Source organism: Tursiops truncatus, chromosome 5 (assembly GCF_011762595.2).
Source record: "Tursiops truncatus isolate mTurTru1 chromosome 5, mTurTru1.mat.Y, whole genome shotgun sequence".
Taxonomy (NCBI): domain Eukaryota; kingdom Metazoa; phylum Chordata; class Mammalia; order Artiodactyla; family Delphinidae; genus Tursiops; species Tursiops truncatus.
Window position 1 is genome coordinate 105,754,090 of NC_047038.1, and position 24,486 is coordinate 105,778,575.

Genomic DNA, 24,486 nt, shown 5'->3' on the forward strand with positions numbered 1-24,486 from the left:
GTTGTGAACTTTCAAAGATGCGAACATGTGTTTGCATGTCCAATCAAGTAAGTTAGTTCACATATCTGGCGTACACTGTCACGTGCATGCATCCTCTACAAGTGGTTGTGCTTTCGTGTACTTTACTTACAGTACTATATAGAGTAAAATAGTACAGTATCTTTATTTCAAGCAAAGGATGCCCAGAAGCAAGCGTAAGAGCAGCGGTGATGTAGCTGGTACAGCTAAGAACTGCCAAGTGATAACAATGGAAACAATAGTGAAAATAATTGAGGCAGTGGAATGAGGCAAAAAGATGGAATTGGAGGCCCAGAGAAAGGATGAAGAGAGACAAGAGGAAGAAGAAGTAACTGAAGAACCGTAGAGATTCATGACGCAGGATATGGCAAGGGGATTTTCTTTATTTGAGGAGGCACTGTTAGTTTTTGAGGCACAGGACCCGAATGTTAAAGCAGCCGTTCAGAATCCAATCCAGTGCTACTGTGTCACCTATGATGAGAAAAAAAGAGCTATGACCCAGACATCACTGGATCGCTTTTTCAAGAGGGTAGACAGAATTGAATCCAGCAAGGAACCAGAAACTGTGCCATCAACTTCAGGCGTGAGTGAAATTGCAGCTTGGCCTCCATCTCCTACTGCTGATGATCCTTCAGCTCTACCATCTCCCACCTCCTCTCCCTCCTCCAGTCAGTAACTCTTCTTGCCTGTTCACTCGATGCCAGCCCCTGTATGCCAGCTGTTGTACTGTACTACTGAATTTTTCAAGTACTGTAAGATTAAAAATGTTTTATTTTTTGTGTTTGTTTTTTATGTATTATTTGTGTGAAAAGTATTATAAACCTATTACAGTACAGTACTTTATAGCCGATAGTGTTAGTTGGGTACCTAGGCTAACTTTGTTGGACTTAGACCAAACTGGACTTATGAACATGCTCTCAGAACAGAACTTGTTCGTATGTAGGGGACTTATTGTATTTGGTAAGATATCATTCTCAGACTTTCCTTTAGTTCCTTAGACATATTTTTCTTTAGCTCTTTTAACATATTTAAAATAGCTGATTTAAAGTCCAAAATCATACATGAGTCATATTTTCTTGTTTCTTTTCATGTCTTGCAACATTTTGTTGAAAACTGGACATTTAAATTAATATAATGTTGCAACTCTGGAAATCAGATTCTTCCCACCTTCCCAGGGTTGCTGTTGCTGCTACCTGTAGTTATTGATAATTTAGTGATTTCTCTGAACTAATTCTGTAAAGTCTATATTCTTTGTTATGTGTGGCTACTGAAGTCTCTAGTCAGTTTGCTTACTGATCAGCCAATGATTGAACAGAGATTTCCTTAAACACCCGGACTAAATCTTCAAGTCTTTGCTGAGAGTCTGTGTGTGTGTGCTGGGGCAGGTTTCAACAATACTCAGGCAATTTACAACTCTGCTTTAGCCTCCACTTCTGTACAGAGTGTCAAGGTCAGCTAGCAGTGGGAGATTAGGACCATCTCAGGTCTTTTCTGAGAATGTGCACAGCCCAAGGTGTGCATGTGGCATTCTAGATTTCCAGGAATATGCTAATTTCAAGGCACCTATGAACATCTCTTTTGGCCTCTCCTTTTAAACTTTATGGTTAGTCTACTCTTTTCCTCAACTGTTACTCATCACCCAAGACAGCTATGAAGTTAAAACTCTTGCCTGTAATTGTTTTAGACAAATGCTCCCCAGGAAGACGCTGTTAGTGATGGGCATACTCCAAGTCATGTCAAAAAACCCCACAATCCTTTCTATTGGTGGCTTTTAGGGACGCACCAGAGACGCCAAATAATGAAAATTCTTTGGAGTGAGGGTCTTAAAGAGCTCCAGGTCCATTCTATTCCCTTGATACCAAGAAGGCAGGGCTGTTATTTTTCAAGATTATTGTTGAGCTGGAGAGTAGGAGAGGAGAATAGGGCAAGTTAAACACCACAAAGCTTGCCCTTCATGCAGAGATCAGACCATTTTTCTTGAACAGGCAATTCTTCATTTAGTTTCTTAAATTCTGGAAAAGTTGTAACAATATTTGCCAGCTTTAATGGAAGTGTACATTTTCAAAGGTCCTCACTCCACCATTTTCATTGTCATCTGGGCATTTATTTCTAAGAAAATCTCTTAAGTACTCCTAAGATTTACTTTCCAAACCTTTTATTGTGAGAACTCAGTTTTTACTACAACTTATTTTATCTGTTCTCACTTAAATAATGTTCAGAATAGCTAAAATAAAAATTTATTATTGCTTTTACTTCTCATTTCTTGGATATTTGCAACTAATCTTGTTAATAGTTGTTTAGTGATATCAGTAATTCAATTGGCATGATGAAATATAAATATTTCCTGCAGGAATTATTGAGAAATAAGAGATAATACATAGCTCTATCTACATGAACATAAGGGTTACAGCTATTATCAGCAGAAAACTTGTTTCAAAATAAGCAATGATGGACTTAGAGATAAGCCTGATTATTATAATTTGGGTACTATAGCCATGTTATTAAGAACCCAATCCTATTAAATTTGTGAAACTCATAATCCTTTAATCTAGTATAATCTGTTCTGCAATAACACATGGCCAAATCCTATGAAGCCCATCATTATCAAAAAGCACATTTTAAAAACAAGAATCTTGGGGGGAACCTTCAAGATGGCAACGAGTAAGACGTAGAGATCACCTTCCTCCCCACAAATACATCAAAAATACATCTACACGTGAAACAACTCCTACAGAACACCTACTGAATGCTGGCAGAAGACCTCAGACTTCCCAAAAGGCAAGAAACTTCCCACGTACCTGGGTAGGGCAAAAGAAAAAAAACAGAGACAAAAAAATAGGGACGGGACCTGCGCCTCTGGGAGGGAGCTGTGAAGGAGGAAAAGTTTCCACACGCTAGGAAGCTCCTTCACTGGCGGAGACGGGGACTGGCTGGGGGGGAAGCTTTGGAGCCACAGAGGAGAGCACAGCAACAGGGAGGGGTGCAGAGCGCAAAGCGGAGAATCCCGCACAGAGGATCAGTGCCAACCAGAACTCCCCAGCCTGAAACACTTGTCTGCCCACTGGGGTGGTGTAGGGGCTGGACACAGAGGCTTGGGCTTCAGAGGTCAGACCCCAGGGAGAGGACTGGCATTGGCTGTGTGAAGACAGCCCGAAGGGGCTAGTGTGCCACAGCTGAGGGAGTCTGGGAAGAAGCCTGGGTCTGCCAGAGACGCAAGGGACCATTGTTGTGGGGTGCGCAAGGAGAGGGGCAGGCCGGAAATAGAAGCTTCTTGCTCCATGTGCTCAGATGGCAGGAAACTGCCTACACAAGCTCCAGGGGCGGGAGTGAGCTGTAGCTGTTATTTCGGACCCCAGAAGCAGGCACAATGGCTACTGCTGCTGCTGCCACCAAGGGTTCTGTGAGCAAGTGCAGGTCACTGCCCACGCCCTCCTGGGAGCCTGTGCAGCCCACTACTGCTGAGGATCCCGTGATCTGAGGCCAACCTCCCCAAGAGAGCGCATGGTGTGCCTCAGGCTGTTGCAAACTTCCTGCTGGCCTCTGCTGCCACAGGCACTTCCCGCACATCCCAATGGTGACTGCTGTATCCCTCCCTTCCCCAGGCCTGAGTGAGCCCTAATCAGCCACTGCTTTGCTTCCCTTTGCCTGGGTGGGGAACAGACGCCTGCAGGTGGCCTACACACAGATGTGGGGCCAAAACCAAAGCCGAACTCCAGGGGCAGTGTGACCAAAGAAGAGAGAGGGAAATATGCCCTTGCAGCCAGAGGAGCAGCAGATTAAATCCCCACGGTCGCCTTGGTAAACCCTGAATCTGTGGAATATATGAATAGACAAGGAGTGTTCCCACAATTGAGGCTGCAGACTCTGGGGGTAACTGTGGAGTTTGGGGACAAGTACACACGGGAGTCAGGCCAGATCAGAGTCTGAACTGGCCCCACAGTGCCCACAGCAGGTCCAGGGACCGACCTAGAAGTACTGGGGACATCTTGGGCAGGCAGGGATTGGCTGTGGCTCACTGTGGGGGCAGGACACCGACACCTGAAGGTCCAGGAAAATACTATTATTATTATTATTTTCTTCGTTTTCTTCTGTTGTTCTTCTTTAATTGTTCTTTTAATTTTTACTTTTATTTACTTTTTCCTTTCTTTTTTATCCTTTTATTTTTAATATTAAACATTTTTTTCTATTTCTACTTTACTTTCTCATTATAGTGTGTTTTCCCTTGCCTTTGTTTTTTTCCCTTGTTTTGCTTTATTTTTCTTCTTTTTAACTATATTTTCTATTTTTACTTTACTATTTTGCTGTTTTGTGTTTCTTCCTTTTGCTTTCTTCTTTCGTTTTTATCTTTTTCTTGTTTTGTGTGTTTTATGCTTTCTTTGCCTTTTTTTAGCTTGCTTCTGCTTTTGATTTGTTTTTGGTTTTTGTTAGTTTAGTTTTAGTGTTTGTTTTTGGGTTCATTTATTTGTTTGCTTGTTCTTTTCATTTTTTGTTTTCTCTCTTTTCTTGTGTGTGTGTGTGTTTCTTTGTGTGTTTTCGTCTGTTTGGTTATTCTTTTACCATTTGTATTGGGGTTTTATTTCTCTGTTCATTTTCTTTTTTTTCCTTTTCCTCTGTGCCTGAGGCTTGCGGAGTTTTGGTACTCCAGCCAGGGGTTGGGCCTGAGCCTAAGAGGTTGGAGAGCCGAGTCTAGGATGTTGGACCACCAGAGAACTCCCGGCACCTGGGAATATTAATCTGTGAGAGTTCTCCCAGGGGTCTCCATCTCAACACTAAGATCTGGCTCCACCCAACAGCCAGCAAGCTCCAGTGCTGGACGCCTCACGCCAAAAAACTAGCAAGACAGGAACACAACCCCACCGATTAGCAGACAGGCTGCCTAAAGTCATACTAAGCTTACAGACACACCAAAACACACAACCAGATGCATCACTGCCCATCAGAGGGACAAAATCCAGCTCCACCCATCAGAACGCAGGCACCAGTCTCCAGCACTAGGAAGCCTACACAAGCCACTGGACCAACCTCACCCACTGTGGGCAGACACCAGAAGCTCTGAGGAACTATGACACTGCAGACTGCAGAAGGGAGAACCCAAACACAGTACGTTAAACAAAATGAGAAGACAGAGAAATATGCTGCAAATGAAGGAGCAAAGTAAAAACCCAAAAGACCAAACAAGTGAAGAGGAAATAGGCAGTCTACCTGAAAAAGAATTCAGAGTAATGATAGTAAAGATGATCCAAAATCTCAGAAATAAAATGAAGAAAATACAAGAAACGTTTAACAAAGACCTAGAAGAACTAAAGAGCAAAAAAAACAGTGATGAACAACCCAGTAACAGAAATTAAAAATACTCTAGAAGGAATCAATAGCAGAATAACTGAGGCAGAAGAATGGATAAGTGAGCTGGAAGATAGAATGGTGGAAATAACTGCTGTGTAGCAGAATAAAGAAAAAACAATGAAAAGCATTGAGGACAGTCTCAGAGACTTCTGGGACAACATTAAAGGCACCAAGATTCGAATGACAGGGGTCCCAGATGAAGAAGAGAAAAAGAAAGGGTCTGAGAAAATATTTGTTGAGATTATAGTTGAACACTTCCCTAACATGGGAAAGGAAATAGTCAATCAAGTCCAGGAAGTGCAGAGCGTCCCACACAGGATAAACACAAGGAGAAACACGCCGAGACACATATTAATCAAACTATCAAAAGTTAAATACACGACTTCCCTGGTGGCACAGTGGTTAAGAATCCACCTGCCAATGCAGGGGACACGGGATTGAGCCCTGGTCAGGGAAAATCCCACATGGCGCGGAGCAGTTAAGCCCATGTGCCACAACTACTAAGCCTGCACTCCAGAGCCCACAAGCCACAACTACTGAAGCCCATGCACCTAGAGACCGTGCTCCACAAGAGAAGCCACCACAATGAGAAGCCCTCGCACCGCAACAAAGAGTAGGCCCTGCTCACCATAACTAGAGAAAAGCCTGCGCACAGTAATGAAGACCCAAAAATTTAAAAAAAGAAAAATTAAATACAAAGAAAAAAACATTAAAAGCAGCAAGGGAAAAGCAACAAATAACATACAAGGGAATCCCCATAAGGTTATGAGCTATTTTTCAGCAGAAACTCTGCAGGCCAGAAGGGAGTTGCAGGATATATTTAAAGTGATGAAAGGGAAAAAACTACAACCAAGATTACTCTACCTAGCAAGGATCTCACTCAGATTCGACAGAGAAATCAAAAGCTTTACAGACAAGCAAAAGCTAAGAGAATTCAGCACCACCAAACTAGCTGTACAACAAATGCTACAGGAATTTCTCTAAGCGGGAAACACAAGAGAAGAAAAAGACCTACAAAAACAAATCCAAAACAATTAAGAAAATGGTAATAGGAACATACATATCAATAATTACCTTAAATGTGAATGGATTAAATGCTCTAACCAAAAGACACAAACTGGCTGAATGGATACAAAAACCAGACCCATATACATGCTGTCTATAAGAGACCCACTTCAGACCTAGGGACACATACAGACTTAAATTGAGGGGATAGAAAAAGATATCCTATGCAAATGGAAATCAAAAGAAAGCTGGGGGCTTCCCTGGTGGTGCAGTGGTTGAGACTCTGCCTGCTAATGCAGGGAACACGGGTTTGAGCCCAGGTCTGGGAGGGTCCCACATGCCGCGGAGCAACTGGGCCCGTGAGCCACAGCTACTGAGCCTGCACGTCTGGAGCCTGTGCTCCGCAACAAGAGAGGCCGCAATGGTGAGAGGCCCCCGCATGCCACAACTAGAGAAAGCCCTCGCACAGAAACAAAGACCCAACACAGCAAAAATAAATAATTAATAAACTCCTACCCCCAACATCTTCTTTAAAAAAAAAAAAAAGAAAGCTGGAGTAGCAATACTCATATCAGATAAAATAGACTTTAAAAAAAAGACTATTACAAGAGACAAAGAAGGACACTACATAATGATCAAGGGATCAATCCAAGAAGAAGATATAACAATTGTAAATATTTATGCACCCAACATAGGAGCACCTCAATACATAAGGCAAATATTAACAGCCATAAAAGGGGAAATCGACAGTAACACAGTCATAGTAGGAAACTTGAACACCCCACGTTCACCAATGGACAGATCATCCAAAATGAAAATAAATAAGGAAACACAGCTTTAAATGATACATGAAACAAGATGGACTTAATTGATATTTATAGGACACTCCATCCAAAAACAACAGAATACACTTTCTTCTCAAGTGCTCATGGAACATTCGCCAGGATAGATCATATCTCGGGTCACAAATCAAGCCTCAGTAAATTTAAGAAAACTGAAATCGTATGAAGCATCTTTTCCGACCACAGCGTTATGAGATTAGAAACCAATCACAGGGACTTCCCTGGTAGCGCAGTGGTTAGGAATCCGCCTGCCAGTGCAGGGGACACAGATTTGAGCCCTGGTCTGGGAAGATCTCACATGCCACGGAGCAACTAAGCCTGTGCACCACAACTACTGAGTCTGGGCTCTAGAGCTCGCGAGCCACAACTACTGAACCGTGTGCAAGAACTACTGAAGTTCCCATGCCTAGAGCCTGTGCTCCACCACAAGAGAAGCCACCACAATGAGAAGCCTGCACGCTGCAATGAAGAGTAGCCTCCGCTTGCTGCAGCTAGAGAAAGGCCATGTGCAGCAACAAAGACCCAATGCAGCCAAAAAAAAAAAAAATCAATTACAGAACAGAAAACTGTAAAAAACACAAACACATGGGAGCTACACAACATGCGACTAAATAACCAATACTAAATAATCACTGAAGAAATCAAACAGGAAGTCAAAAAATACCTAGAAGCAAATGACAACGAAACACAACGACCTAAGACCTATGGGATGCAGCAAAAGCAGTTCTAAGAGGGAAGTTTACAGCAATACAAACCTACCTCACAAAGCAAGAAAAATCTCAAATAAACGAAATAGAAGAAAAGAAAACAACAGTAAAGATCAATAAAACTAAAAGCAGATTCTCTGAGTAGATAAACGATAAACATTTAGCCAGACTCATCAAGAAAAAAAGGGAGAAGACTCAAATCAATAAAATTAGAAATGAGAAAGGAGAAGTTACAACAGACACTGCAGAAATACAAAGGATCATAAGAGATTACTACAAGCAACTATATGCCAACAAAATGGACAACCTGGAAGAAATGGACAAATTCTCAGAAAGGTATAACCTTCCAAGACTGAACCAGGATGAAAGAGAAAATATGAACAGACCAATCACAAGTAATGAAATTGAAACTGTGATTAAAAATCTTCCAACAAACAAGTCAAGGACCAGATGGCTTCACAGGTGAATTCTATCAAACATTTAGAGAAGAGCTAACACCCATCCTTCTCAAACGCTTCCAAAAACATTGCAGAGGAAGGAACACACCCAAACTCATTCTACGAGGCCACCATCACCCTGATACCGAAACCAGACAAAGCTACTACAAAAAAAAAAATTACAGACCAATATCACTGATGAATATAGATGAAAAAATCATCATCAAAATACTAGCAAACACAATCCAACAACACATTAAAAGGATCATACACCATGATCAAGTGGGATTTATCCCAGGGATGCAAGGGTTCTTTGATATACGCAAATAATCAATGGGATACAACATATTAACAAACTGAAGAATAAAAACCATATGATCATCTCAATAGATGCAGAAAAAGCTTTTGACAAAATTCAACACCCATTTATGATAAAAACTCTCCAGAAAGTGGGCATAGGGGGAAACTACCTCAACATAATAAAGGCCATATACAACAAACGCACAGCAAACATCATTCACAATGATGAAAAACTGAAAGCACTTCCTCTAAGATCAGGAACAAGACAAGGATGTCCACTCTCACCACTATTATTCAACATAGTTTTGGAAGTCTTAGCCATGGCAATCAGAGAAGAAAAAGAAATAAAAGGAATACAAATTGGAAAAGAAGTAGAATGGTCACCGTTTGCAGATGACATGATACTATACATTGAAAAACCTAAAGATGCCACTAGAAAATTAGTAGGGGTAATCAATGAATTTAGTAAAGTTGCAGGATACAAAATTAATGCACAGAAATCTCTTGCATTCTTATACTCTAACAACAGAAGATCAGAAAGAGAAATTAAGGAAACAATCCCATTCACCATTGTAACAAAAAGAATAAAATACCTAGGAACAAACCTACCTACAGAGGTATAAAAGACCTGTATAAGAAAACTATAAGACACTGATGAAAGAAATTAAAGATGACACAAACAGATGGAGAGATATACCATGTTCTTGGATTGGAAGAATCAATATTGTGAAAATGACTATACTACCCAAAGCAATCTGCAGATTCAGTGCAATCCCTATCAAATTACCAATGGCATTTTTCACAGAACTAGAACAAAAAAATCATAAAATTTGTATGGAGACACAAAAGACCCCGAATAGCCAAAGCAACCTTGAGGAAAAAAAAATGGAGCTGGAGGAATCAGGCTCCCTGACTTCAGACTATACTACAAAGCTACAGTAATCAAGACAGTATGGTACTGGCACAAAAACAGAAATATAGATCAATGGAACAGTATAGAAAGCCCAGAGATAAACCCACTGACCTATGGTCAACTAATCTATGACAAAACAGGCAAGGATATACAATGGAGAAAAGACAGTCTCTTCAATAAGTGGTGCTGGGAAAACTGGACAGCTACATGTAAAAGAATGAAATTAGAACACTCCTTAACATAATACACAAAAATAAACTCAAAATGGATGAAAGAGCTAAATGTAAGACTGGACACTATAAAACTCTCAGAGGAAAACATAGGAAGAACACTCTTTGACATAAATCATAGCAAGATCTTTTTTGACCCATCTCCTAGAGTAATGGAAATAAGAACAAAAATAAACAAATGGGACCTAATGAAACTTAAAAGCTTTTGCATAGAAAAGGAAACCAAAAACATGATGAGAAGACAACCCTCAGAATGGGAGAAAATATTTGCAAACGAATCAACAAAGGATTAATCTCCAAAATATACAAATAGCTCATGCAGCTCAATATCAAAAAAAAAAAAAAGAAACAACCCAATAAAAAATGGGTGGAAGAGCTAAGTAGACATTTCTCCAAAGGAGACATACAGATGGCCAAGAGGCACGTGAAAAGATGCTCAACATCACTAATTATTAGAGAAATGCAAATAAAAACTACAATGAGGTATCACCTCAGAATGAGGTGAATGGTCAGAATGGTCATCATCAAAAAACCTACAAACAATAAACGCTGGAGAGGGTGTGGAGAAAAGGGAACCCTCTTGCACTGTTGGTGGGAATGTAAATTGATACAGCCACTATGGAGAACAGTTTGGAGGTTCCTTAAAAAACTAAAAATAGAATTACCATATGACCCAGCAATCCCACTATGGGCATATACCCAAAGAAAACCATAATTCAAAAAGACACACGCACCCCAATGTTCACTGCAGCACTATTTACAATAGCCAGGTTACGGAAGCAACCTAAATGCCCATTGACAGAAGAGTGGATAAAGAAGATATGGTACGTATATGCAATGGAATATTACTCAGCCATAAAAGGGAATGAAATTGGGTGATTTGTAGAAATGTGGATAGACCTAGAGACTGTCATACAGAGTGAAGTAAGTCAGAAAGAGAAAAACAAATACAGCATATTAATGCATATATGTGGAATTTAGAAAAATGAACTGGTTTGCAAGACAGAAACAGAGATACAGACATAGAGAAGAAACGTATGGACAGCAAGTGGGGAAAGGGTGGGCGGGATGAATTTGGAGATTGGGATTGACATATATACACTAATATGTATAAAACAGATAACTAATGAGAACCTGCTGTATAGCACAGGGAACTCCACTTCGCTGTACAGTAGAACCTATCAACACTGTAAAACATCTATACCCCAATTTAAAAAATTAAAATAAATAAATAAAGAAAAACAATAATCTCATTAGGGAAAGGGGATTTGGAGTGAGTCAAGTTAAAACCTAAAACGTTCTCTAGATTTAGTGATAAGGAGATTACTGCCATTTACTACTTACATATCTAAATTTCTTGAATCTGTGGGTTTATAGTTTTTATCAAATTGAAAAAAATTTAGCCTTATTTCTTTTGATACGTATTTCTTCAGATATTTTTCTGGCCTGAAACACCCCTGCCCTGCCCCCACCCCCAACATACACTCCTTTTGGGACTCTAATTACACATATATTGGGGTCACTGAAGTTGTCTTATATCTCATGGATGCTATTTTTCATTAAAAAAAAAATTTTTTTCCCTGAGTTTCATTTTGGATAGTTTCTGTTGCCATGTCTTTAAATACACTAATCTTTTCTTCTGTGGAAGTTTAATCTGTTGTTAATCCAATTCAGTGTATTTTTCTTTTCAGACACTGTATTGTTCATCTCCAAAAGTTTGACTTGGGTCTTTTTTATATCTTCAATGTTTCTACTTAACTTTTTGAACATATAGAATACCTTTATAATAATTATTGTTATGGTCTTCTAATTCTACTATCTGTGTCAATTCTGGGTTAGTTTTGATTGGAGGATTATTCCTCTCACTAACAATTATGTTTTTCCTACTTCTATGCATGCCTGGTAACCTTTCATTGTATGCCAGAGATTATGAATTTTACCTTGCTGGGTGCTAGATATTTTTGTACTCCTATAAATATTATTGAGCTTTGTTCTGGAATGCATTTAAGTTATTTTACAGTAGTTTGTTGCCTTGAAGACTTGCTCTTATGGTTTGTTAGGGGGGTTGACAGCAGAGCTCAGTCTAGGGCTACTACCTTCTATTGAAGCAAGACCTTCTTGAGTACTCTACCCAATGCCTTGTGAATTGTAAATTTTTCTAATCTGGCTGGTGAGAATAGACACATTCCTGGTCCTGCGTGAGTGCCTGGCACTGTTTCTTCTAGTCCTTTGAGATGGTTCTTTCCCCAGTTTTGGTTAGTTTCCTCATATGCATGCATAGAATACTTGAGAGGAACCCTCTCTAGATACCCAAGGTTCTCTTTCTGTGTTACCCCCTCCTCTCTAGTATGGTATCCTGTGAACTCTATCCACGTTGGTCTCCCTGATCCTCAGTTCCACCTCCTTGACTCAGGGAGTCTGTAGGTCTCTGCCTAGGTTCTTCTTCCTTGTGTTGCAGCCAGGAAACTCTCTCAACAAAATAAGCTGGGACAATTGTAAGGCTTACTTTGTTTCCTTTTTCTAGGAATTGCTTCCCTTTGCTGTTTGATGTCAAGTATCTTGAAAATCATTATTCCATATATTATGTTTGTTTTTGTTCTTATGTGGGAGGATAAATTCAGTACATTACTACTCTATCTTGGCTGAAAGTCAAAGTGCCACATTTGAATAAACTTCTGTTAGCTGTTCTGAATTTTAAAAGCAGAGGACAGGACATCACTGTATAAAAGTATGAACTAAAGTTAGTCTAAAAATCCTTTCTATAGGTATACAGGCTCTGACAGGTTTTTTTTCTTCTGATTGTAGTTCCATAGCTTTCCATAGAAAAAGAAATCCTACCGTCACATCTAAAATATATTTATAAAATAATGTAATTATTCTACATATCTACTGTCTATTAAATATGCTGTAATTTTCTATAATTATGTATTCTATAAAAATAGATGATTCTTTAATGGAATTAAAAAGTAATAGCACAAAGCCAGGAAGGAAGGACTCTTATCCTCTCATTCCCCTATTAAGATAAAAAATGTACAATGTGAAAATTTCAAAAATTCACATATGTGTAATAGATTCATGATTATAAATTCTATAAGGCCCAAATACAGATCCACCTTATGTGGATGCATAAATATTAAAAGATAATCTAGATGTGATGTTGATGAAGAAACATAAAGTCTCTTAATTCACTGTAAACCAGAAAACTTTCTGCTCATTCACTTAGACCTCATACCCTGATTATTACTCATTCACATTGGTGTGTTGAGAAATTTCTCAACACATTGGTGTTGAGAAATAAATTACCAAACTGTTAAATTTAAGGGTAAAGATGGAGAGCAGAATTCAGGCAACCAGTATAAAATTATAGTTGCAACTTCTATCTCAACTATGCTATTCTACTCTCCAGAAAACACACCATCCTTAACATACTTGAAAAGTCTTCCTTCAAGTTTTATTACCTTTCTAAGAGGTGATGCACTTGCCAAAATTGCTGCATGATTCAGAGGTACAAGGAATATCAACATCTCAAGTTACATGCTTGAAATGAGTTTTCCCACTTCGTTAATTAGTCTGGCATAATTCTTTACCCCTAGTGATTTTCTGTACCTCAAGATGATCCACTGGCTTAGGATCACAATCAGTATATTTCAGAATAGTTTTTAAGTCTAAATAAGAGTTTTTAGTCATTTCTGTGTGGACAGATATCAAATTGTGAAAAGGACTAAAAATGAGAGGTCACAAGTGGAGGTGGTATCAGTCAGGGTCATCTGCCCAGGGAAAGAGCTGTGGCAATACAATGGGGACAACAAAGTGAAAAAGCAGAAGCCTTCACTGGGTATGGCTAAGAGCTATGGGTCCCTAGACAGAAAAGGGAATGAGGCAGGTAAGCAAAGAGTTGGTACTTCAAGAAAAAAGTCCAAGAACTACACAAAACTAAAATCAGGAAGGAAGGTAGAACCAAGTAAAAGTGATAAATGAAAGATCAAATTTGGTTACTGTGAAAACAGAATTTCCATGATCAACTGCTGGAGGGCATAGCTATGCTGATCCGGAAAATAAACCACCTGAAGGTATTAAAAATCTGGTAAGAAAACTGTTCTTAAAATGCTCTTTCACAAGAAAATGCTCTAGATAGGATACACACCATTTGATGTCCTCTTTAACAAGCAGTCTGTGTCTCCTTTTAAAGGTGAATCATGAGCAGCCCTCAGTTCCTAGTAGTGAACTCCTAACTTGTCTCCTGCTGCTTTGATGTGCTTGTGTTCACTGAGGGTCACTTGATATTAGTTAAAACTTTAAAACAGATTAAAGTGCTTAATTTTGTAGCACATTCGGTTAGTACTTTCTTCTGCAGGAAGATGATAAATGAAATGAATCCATGGGCAGCACGAAAGAGCTCCCCAAGTACTTAATTCACAGAAAATGACTGGCTCAGAGGGTTCTTCTGCCTCCATTTTGCTTTGAAAATCACCCTGGGTAATCAGCTGAACCAGGGCTACTACATATTTTCTAGGCCATGCATGGACTACATGTACTTGCATGGCATCTCCTGGAGTTGTGCAAAGCAGAACCTGTCTCTAAAATTAAGTTTAACTTTAGATTATACTAATTGAACTGCTTAAATTTTTTTTTAATTGTAAAGAATACCATCAAACTTAATTGTAACCAAACTATTCTCAGGTTAATTTAAAAATATCAAATATTTTCAATTTCTCTCAAAGTCTTCAATCACATACTATAATATCAGTTTTTCTAGATATTTCACTTGATAAAGTTTCCTAAATGAAAAGCCAGGCTAAAACAGAAAAATGAGGAAAGTTATGCATACTTTTCTAAGCAATTAAATGCAGTATCTTTCATTTCCTCAAATATTCAAAATTCTATCTTTACATAAATATAAAAAATATACCGAAAATGAAGCTTTGGGGACTCTGTTTTAAAAGTAAGGAAAAACATCATTGGAATATTTAAAAGGCAAGTCAATACACAGACTACTTTTCTGCAACTTGTAAACTCGTATTTTTTGGTATTACTTTTCCTAGAAGATAATGGTGGATTTCTTTCTGGAGTCAAGGTACTTGAGGCCAACTTAACTCCTCTGACTTCTCAGTTTCCTAAGCCTATATTTTATGTCTTTATCCTTCTACCCCACCGACCGTCCTTATTCTTGAAATGCTCATAATTTCAAAGTTGTCACTGTTCAGTGCTTTAACATTAAGGCTCCTTAATGCAAATATTAATGCAATATTAATATTATTAAGGGCTTTATTTTCTCATATACGTGGAGAATGGTTATCAGGCAACCAGAAGTATAAAGTATCTTTGTTAGCAAAGATAAAAACCCTCAAGGTGTAATACAAACTTACGTATTTCTTCCACAACTTGCGGGTCACATTCTTTGTATTTTTCTACTTCAGCCTTTAGCTGTTCCCTTTGGTCTCGAAGTGAAGAAAGCTCTTTTGCTAGCAAGGTTCGCTCTTCCTGTATTCAAAATAACATTATGTACAATTAAGACAAACAAAATGCCATAAGTTTATACATTTTATAAACATTTTATTTTCTCATAACTGATACGCATTAGGTTTTGACGATATTATATATACATATACATATATATTCACAGTATAAGAACGAACTCAATTCTCATTTTTCTCTGCAATCTCAATTATCTTATATAAATGTTAACTGAATGGAAATTAATATGTAGAATGGAAGGCTCATAAACAGATGAGAGGTTACCAACTATGTCTGAACTCAAAAGAGGACTGTTATCACATTAGGAAAAAAATTATACCACTTCTTGGGTAGTTTCGCAAGATTGTATCTATATATATGTAAGTAATATTTCATGGCACCATCAATCATTATACAATTTTCCTTGAAAGTGTTCTAGATAATTTTCCAGACTTCAAGGATGATTAACCTTTAAAAATATCAGAAATAACAGAACTGTAGCTTGTGACCTCCTATCACTTTCCTTTAAAGGTAAACCAGAATAAAGCTTTTACACAAAATGATCCAATAAACACCATTTGAAATTTCTAGTCATAGTTTTCACTAACAGGTAGAAGTAATAGTGCTATCGGTATTCAGTTCATATGTGTGAAAAATAAGTCCAAATAAAAACCAAATACTGGAAAAGGTTACGGTACAGAATTATAGGAAAAGTCTGAGGCAAAACCAAATAAGAGTTCAAACTGCCTGATGGGACTTGTTTAAGGTTCCTTGCTAGCTTGTATTTTTGTACTTGTATTTTTGTACTTTTGCCTTAAGCTATTCTTCTTGGTTCCAAGTGAAGAAAGCTACTTTTGCTAGAAGTTATATAACAGAATGCATGTACAGACCTCTGAAGTAGCAGAGTCCAACAGAACTGTGCAATGACAGAAATGTTCTAGATTAGTCTTCTCCAATGCAGGAAACTACATAGGGATACTACATAGGGATACTGAGTACGTGAAATGTGACTGTTACTGAGAAACTGAATTTAATCATATTTAATTTTAATTCAAATGTAAACTGTTACATATGGTTAGTGTATACCACATTAGCATAGCGTAGGAGAGATTGAAAATTAACTGCAATATAAGATGATCATTATTTGCTATTAACACCCAAATTATACATACTCCACAATGAAAAGCAAGAGGAGAAAAAGCTAATGAAGACAGGAGAAGCAGGGTGGTGACTATCTGTGTGGATGCAATGACAGCTCTCCAGATACCCTGAGTTGGGAGCCTGGTTATTAGCACCAAGACCTTTGCCAAATTGCTTAACCTTTTTGTGCTTTCAGTTCCTCAAATGTAAAAATGAATATAGTAATAGTAGCTACCTCCTTAGACTGTTGGCAGGATTCAATATAGAAAATGCGTTTGGAACAGTACCTGCCTGGCTCATAGTAAGCAGAATATATATGTTAGCTATTTCTTTTTCTTCATTACCATCATCAGCAGTATCATCATCACCATGAATAATATCTAGGAGATAGAAAAAGCTTTCAGATATTTCTGAAAACTCGTGACTAGTGAACACAAGATGAACACAAGAGTTCATCTTTCTCAGGAGTCTTTCTGAACTCCTATAATCTTCTGATAGCTGTAGGTACCAACTGGGTTTGCTAGTAGGTTTTTTTCCTAGTTTCAGTGGTTACAGTGGACTGGGTAACCTTCAGCAGACTGGCTGACTACTTTGTGGCATGAACATGTCACCATTAGTTGAAGGTGCTTCTACAAGTTATTGCCAAATCAAAGGAAAAAAACAGGATCAAATAAAGAAGTGGTAATTGCTGTCAACTGAAGAAGAAATAAAACAGTTTCAGGTTATGTCCAGAACTTACCTTCCCTTAAATATTCTTCAGCAATTACCATTCTCCAATTCCTATCCGTCACTGTCCTGACTATTCACATGAAAGAATGTATGTAAAATAACTCTGAAAAGCATAAAGCCATGTAAACCTGTGATGTATTCTTTTCTATTGGGTTGGCCAAAAAGTTCGTTTGGGTTTTTCTGTAAGATGTTACAGAAAAACCCAAACGAACTTTTTGGCCAACCCAATACAATGTGACAAGTTTTTGAGTCTCTTTCACACGTCGTACAAATAGAGGTTGAGATGAAATGCTTAGAGGTTCATGTTGATCTTCAACATTTTTTCAAGTCATAAGTCCATACCTGAGATAATGATAAAACTAAAAAGTAAAGTGAATTTTTAAAAACCCCTAACACTTTTAAAAATAAAATAGTAGGTCAAAATTCATGTAAATAATTTAGAAATATTACAAGGCCATGAAAACACTGTATTGATAGTTTTCTTTCTTTTTTTAAATTTATCTATCTATCTATCTATCTATGGCTGCACTGGGTCTTTGTTGCTGTGCCTGGGCTTCCTCTTGTTGCCGCGAGCAGGGGCTGCCCTTCATTGTGGTGTGCTCATTGCAGTGGCTTCTCTTGTTGCAGAGCATGGGCTCTAGACATGTGGGTTTCAGTAGTCGTGGAGCGCAGGCTCAGTAGTTGTGGCTCTGGGGCTCTAGAACTCAGGCTCAGTAGTTGTGGCGCATGGACTTAGCTGCTCCGTGGCATGGGGGCTCTTCCTGGGCCAAGGATTGAATCCATGTCCCCTGCATTGGCAGGCGGATTCTTAACCACTGCACCACCAGGGAAGTCCGATAGTTTTCAATTTATTCAGTGCCAAGACTCTTACAAAGCTGACTCTTAAAAATTTACATAAACATTTATATAAGGCTTACTTTGTGCCAGGCTCTCTTCTAAGTGCTTTGCAAATATTAGCTAGTTTAATCACACAATAACTCAGTGACATAGATTTTATTATTCCCCATTTTACAACTGAGAAAATCGAGAAGAAAGAGTTTAGGAGACTTTCAAACCCAGGCAGTCTGGCTCCAGGGTTTATGCTTCTATGCTACACTGCCATATACAATATAATACAATAATAATAAATCTAGATTCACAATTAGGGAATCCTACCAGGTCAAATGTTCACAGCCTTTGCTGTGACTCACTTCTTTTCTAGTGGGAACAGCATCCTCCTCACAGGAAGCTCGATGCTTTTATTCTTCTATTTAGAATTGACATTATTAAAGAATCTACAGATACAAACTTACCGTTTCATGTCGGCCAATTCTAGCTTTCTCGATGCTTTTCTGCAGGTTTGCATGCTTTTGGTTTACCTCAGATAACTAGAGAATTGAAACAAATAAAATGGTTTGCTAAGATAAACTTGCTTAACATAAAGTTTATGAATCAAGAAGACAAAATGAGATTTGTCTTCAGCCCAAGTCAGTATAACAAAAATGTCAAAGACTACGTTGGGAACTAATTTCTCTAACCTGAAGAAAACTAAGTACCATGAATCATTAGGGCAGGCTGAAAAAAAAAAAGTTTAAAATATTTCTTTTTATACTATACAAAAAAGTATACAATATGCTTTCAATCTTTTCTACAGTCTTGATTTATTAGGTTCCCCGCCCCCATCACAAATAACTTGAGGTATATTATTTAGTTAAAAATTTAACTTGAAAGTTAAAAAAAATCTGTTTTATATAAATTCTCTCTTCACATTTCATTTCACTTCTGACGAAAGACTTGTTTGAAACACTCTATACTGTTTCTTATAGGCTGGTAGTACTGTGACCTGCTTCACTAACATAGAGTCAAAAATGAACACATCACTGTATACTAAGTTCTTAGAGAAGAAAAAATCTATTAGATTGTTGCCAAATTTAGGCATGCTTTACATACGTTAAAAGTGAGCAGTTTAAACATTTTACGAAGCTTAGAAAGTAGTAAGTTATATTGTAAAAGGATTAAATAATACCAGCCTAAAGAGACCTTAGATACAGAATATTCATTAGCATGTGGCTGGGCCCACACCAAAAATGACTGGTTAACTTCAGAACATTGCCTCCCCGTCTCAATTTTATTAATCTCACCTGGGCCCAAGATTAAATAAATAATCACAGGAAATTCTCAGTACTAAATTCTCCATCACATTTTTTGCTACATAAACTAGTTAGAAATTTTAGACTCATTTGATTGGGTAAGGGCTTTTTAAAAATATATTCCACTCCTCACTAACTCTTGAGTTATGATCATTTGGGAAATAATTAACGAATGGATGAGTAATTTCTTTTGGCTGATTCTAAGAAACTGACCTTTCACCACATGACCTTGTTATATGTAGAGGGTGAATTATATTTAGATACCCTTTTTTTCTTAAAAATCACAAACAGTATCTTCAAAAAGTTTGTAGCTTAACCCTGACTTTGGGAAATGTTCCACTTCTCAATATGCACAAAGGGAATATTGTCAGTTTTCCTTTAATGGCTCTCTAGTCCCTGATTCTCATCCATAGCATGAACAAGATCCATCTGTGATGCCAAGAAGACACCACGACCAAACCAGTTATACCTCTTCTTGAGAGTAATTATCTTCCTAAGTTAAAGAAACAAAAATCTGCTGTAGAGTTAAGAGCCAAAATAAGCTTTAAAGCCCTAAATTTAGCAAAGAGACCTTGTTCTTTAAAACAAGGGTTCTCACTTATAACACTCTGTTTAAAAGGTTAATATTCTACCCTGAAGGACCCACCTGAAATAATTAATAAATGCATGTAACATCTGAATTCAGGAGTAGAGAATTTTCCAATGAAAAAATACACACGTACATTAGCATAACACTTTTCCATTACAAATGTTTTAAAAATAACCAAGTAGGCAGATGTTACCCAAAAAATGAAGAACTATGTAAAACTTAGCCAATAATTAATGGACATATATCTTAACTCTATTAATGAAGTGTCTCCCCGGTATTGTACGTCTGCTTGTAATTATTTACAACTTAAAAACATTTGGAAGAGAACTAATTCAGGAATTCCTTAACTCTGAAGATAACCTTATGTATTTTAAATGTGATTTCATGACTCGTCATTTTAAGTATCTTGGTAATGGAGGGAGGCACAATCTAAATGATGTTATCAAATGAGAAGCTTCTGCTAATTATCCTAAGTACTGAAACAATTTGGCCAACTCAGTAGTGAAGGCTTCTTGGCTCTGTTTAGTTCTTAAAATCTCAACTACTGGAAACAATGAAAGCAACTCTTGTGAGGCAGCCCGTGCTACCAGTTTTTCATCTACATATCGCTTAGAAGGAATACTGCTATAGTTCCTAACACATACCTTGGAATTAAACCAAATCCAGGCCTCAAGTGATTAAGAGCTGAGATTTTCAGCCACTCTATAGGTATTATCTAAACCACAAGTTCTAAACTTTAGCACACATCAGAATCACCTGAACGGCTTGTTAAAAACACAGGTTGCTGGGCTCCACCTCCCAGGTTTTGAACAGTAGAGGTCTGGGATAGAGCCTAATAATTTGCATTTCTAACATGCTTCTGGTTAGGGGCACCACACTTCTGAGAACTACTGGATTACACATAAACCTGTTTTCTTGCAGTAACAAACCCAACTAAAACACACAAGATATTAATATATGGGAGAATATTACCTAGTTCATCAGCAAAAAATGAATTATTGCTAAATACTGTAGTCTGAACTAGAAACAAAATATCTCAATATTTCTGTCACTGAAAGAAATACAAAAGTCCACATTTACAAAAATAGAAAAAGAAGCGATACTCTATAGTTAAGAAAAGTATTCACCACAGGATTCCTTTAAAGGGCAAACTCTTGACACATTTCTATAACATAAAACAAGAACCAACTATATATATTAACACTGTAACAAATCCATTTCCAACTTTCACTAAAGCAAATAATAATTTTTAAAGCCAAGTAACTCAGAAAAAACAGCAGCAGCAACAACAACAAAAATGTCTTGTAATTAGTAAGAAGAGGATGTCATCTTTATACTTGAGGAAGGATCTGACACAATGGTTCTCTTTAATGCATTCCAGACCACCTATACAGATACTCAGGATTCAGAAACATAATGCCAATGTTTTCTAAAGAGCTAATTCACTGCCTGGAGGAACTGCCTATTCAGAAGAGGAACAGGAAGATTGATTCAAGCTGGCTGCACTGGAATTCTGATTTGCTCCTTTTCAGAAATAAAAAAAATTTCAAAGCATTATGAAAAAAATATAGAGTTTTCATAGGTGGGAAAGAATGTCAAGGAACAGAGGATGGGGAAAAGAGGTAATAGCAAGAGAAACCAGAACAGTCTACTGCTTTATCAAAACTCATGTACGGTATGTTATGGAAAAAAAAGGTTCTATGTCTTGTTTTTCCTTAAAAAAAAAAAAAGCAAGGCAGTATAATTTAAGATTTCATATGTTTAAAAACTCTTATTAGTGTCTCTACAATTTTAAAATTTATTTTTTAAGGCAATATTCCATTTAGGAATCAATCATAAGGAAACAATGAACACTATAAAGATGTATTTCTATATAAAGATGGGAGCTATATAATTGTCTTAACAATAGAGAAATGTTAAATCATTATTTCACAGTATGGATGTGTCACAATTATGTAGCCAAGGGAAACATTTTAAAAGAACTTTTAATGACAGATACAGAACAGAGTTTTAAAAAAACTGGAAACAAAAGTGTCAATACATGAGAGCCTATCTATCACCAAAAAAACTCAAAACCCCCCCAAAACTAAAAGAAAGTGCACAAAACTTAACAAATGGTTACCTCTGTATTGTGGAACATACTTATAAATTTTCTATATTATGAGCACATATAACTACTACTTAAAAAATCCTTTTCCTGGGAAAGGGGGTAGGGGGAGGAAAGGAATAGGTGAGGGAGATTAAGAGCTAAAAATTTCCAACTGCAGAATAAATGAGTCATGGGTATGAAACGTACAGCATGGGGAATATAGTCAATAATTATGTGATATCTTTGTACGGTGATGTATCATAACTAGCATTATCATGGTGATCAGTTTGAAATGTACAGAAACACAGAATCACTATGTTGTGTAATAGGAACTAACAAAGTATAGTAACTTACGGAAAAAGAGATCAAATTTGTGGTTACCAGAGACAGGGGTTGGGGGGATTGGATGAGGGCAGTAACAAGGTACAAACTTCCAGATATAAGATAAATAAGTACTAGGGATGTAATGTACTACATGATAAATATAATTAACACTGCTATATGTTATATATGAAAGTTAAGACAGTAAATCCTAGTTATGACAAGAAAGAAAATTTTTTTTCTATTTCTTTAATTTTTTATCTATATGAGATGATGGATGTTCCCTAAACTTACTGTGGTAATCACAGCATGACGTATGTAAATCAAATCATTACGCTGTACACCTTAAATTTACACAGTGCTGTATGTCAATTATATCTCAATAAAACTTGAAGAAAAAATTATTTTCCCATTATAAGCAATATATGAATATATTTTCAAGAGATTAAAATGAGTACATTTTTGTTTTAAAAGACTCAAACAATACAGAAGTATTTAAACAAATTCCCCTTTGCTCTCCACCTCTGCACCATCACCACTACCCCCCTCCTAAGGAGGGACCCCTATAAAGTCTAGGGGGCATCCTTCTTGTCCCAATTCTTTTGCTTCATATACTGATATGATCAATGTGGAGAACATGTCAAAACACACATGGAATTATCCTTTATGTTTCATGTCAACATATTTTCTAAGGTCTCTTCATTCTCTAAAAAATAGATTTTATTTTTTAGAGCAGTTTTAGGTTCACAACAAAATTGAGTGGAAGTTAGAGAGAGCTCCCGTACAACCCTTGCCTCCACATACACACAGGCTCCCCCAGTCATAATTCCCCAGAGTGGTACATTTGTTACAACTGATGAACCTACACTGACACATCGCTATCACCCAAAGTCCATAGTTCTCATTAGGGTTCACCCTCGGGGTTGTACATTCAATGGGTTGTAACAAATGTATAATGACATGTATTCATCATTATGGTATCATAGAATATTTTCACTGCCCTAAACATCTTCTGTGCTCTGCCTATTCACGCCTGTCTCCCCCCAACCTCTGGCAACCACTATCTATGTAGTTTTGCCTTTCTAGAATGTCATGTAGTTGGAATCATACATTATGTAACCTTTTCAGATTGGCTTCTTTCATTAGTAATATGCATTTAAGGTTCTTCCATGTCTTTTCATGGCTTGATAGCTTATTTCTTTTAATCATTGAATGATATTCCATTGTCTGAATGTACCACAGTTTTTTTATGCATTTACCTACTGAAGGACATCTTGGTTGCTTCCAAGTTTTGGCAATCATGAATAAAACTGTTATAAACATTCGTATGCACATGTTTTCCACCCATCTGAGTAAATCTCGAGGAATGCAATTGGCTTCTCTGTACTGCTACACTTATCTGTCTATTCTTACACAACTAGCAAGTTTTAATTACTGTAGCATTATATTTTGATATCTGATAGGGAAAATCCTACCTCATTGTTCTTCCTTTTTAAATACTTCCCTGGTCTTTCTTGTAGTTTCTCTACTACATGAACTTGAGAATTACCCATAAAAATTTAGTGGGATTTTGGTTACCATAACATATAAATGACATAAATTGATGTTTTTATAGTTGAGTTTACTTATTCATGAATATGTTGCTCCATTTACTTAAGAGTTCTTTCATGTCCTTCAGTAGAGTTTTGCAATTTTCTTCATGTTTGCCTTGCCCATTTCTTGTCAGGCTTTAATCCGTTTTTTTTGTTTGTTTTTTTGTTTTTTTGCGGTACGTGGGCCTCTTACTGTTGTGGCCTCTCCCGTTGCAGAACACAGGCTCCGGATGCGCAGGCTCAGCGGCCATGGCTCACGGGCCCAGCTGCTCTGCGGCATGTGGGATCTTCCCAGACCGGGGCACGAACCCGCGTCCCCTGCATCGGCAGGCGGACTCTCAACCACTGCGCCACCAGGGAAGCCCAATACTGGTTTTGGTGCTGAGGGATAGGCAACGACCCCAGGCCTAAGCCTGTCACTGTATGAATGCTCTTCTTCACAGTGGTTGATTTCAAGTGTTGAATCAGGATAAGATCAAAGTCTTTTGTTCAATGGTTGTGGGAAACAACTCTCTCCTGCCCTCTGGATTGTAAACTGTATAGCTACAGGGAAGCAAACAAACCAACTTACTGCTGGCAGCCATCTTAGAACCATGAAGAAAGCCAACTTGAGGACAAAGGCATTACACAAAAGGCAAAACCAAGAGA

At 37.7% G+C, this 24,486-nt stretch overlaps 1 protein-coding gene across 2 annotated transcripts in view; it reads right to left on the reverse strand.

Annotated features, from left to right (window-relative positions):
* MND1 (meiotic nuclear divisions 1) overlaps positions 1 to 24,486 on the reverse strand; it is a 125,902-nt gene that overhangs the window by 55,521 nt on the left and 45,895 nt on the right. For both annotated transcript variants that reach the window (XM_073805484.1, XM_019926632.3), the window contains exons 5-6: positions 18,411 to 18,485; positions 15,162 to 15,276 (exon numbers count right to left, since the gene is read on the reverse strand). In XM_073805484.1, the coding sequence (XP_073661585.1) occupies positions 15,162 to 15,276; positions 18,411 to 18,485 (190 nt within the window). The remainder of the gene's footprint in view (positions 1 to 15,161; positions 15,277 to 18,410; positions 18,486 to 24,486) is intronic.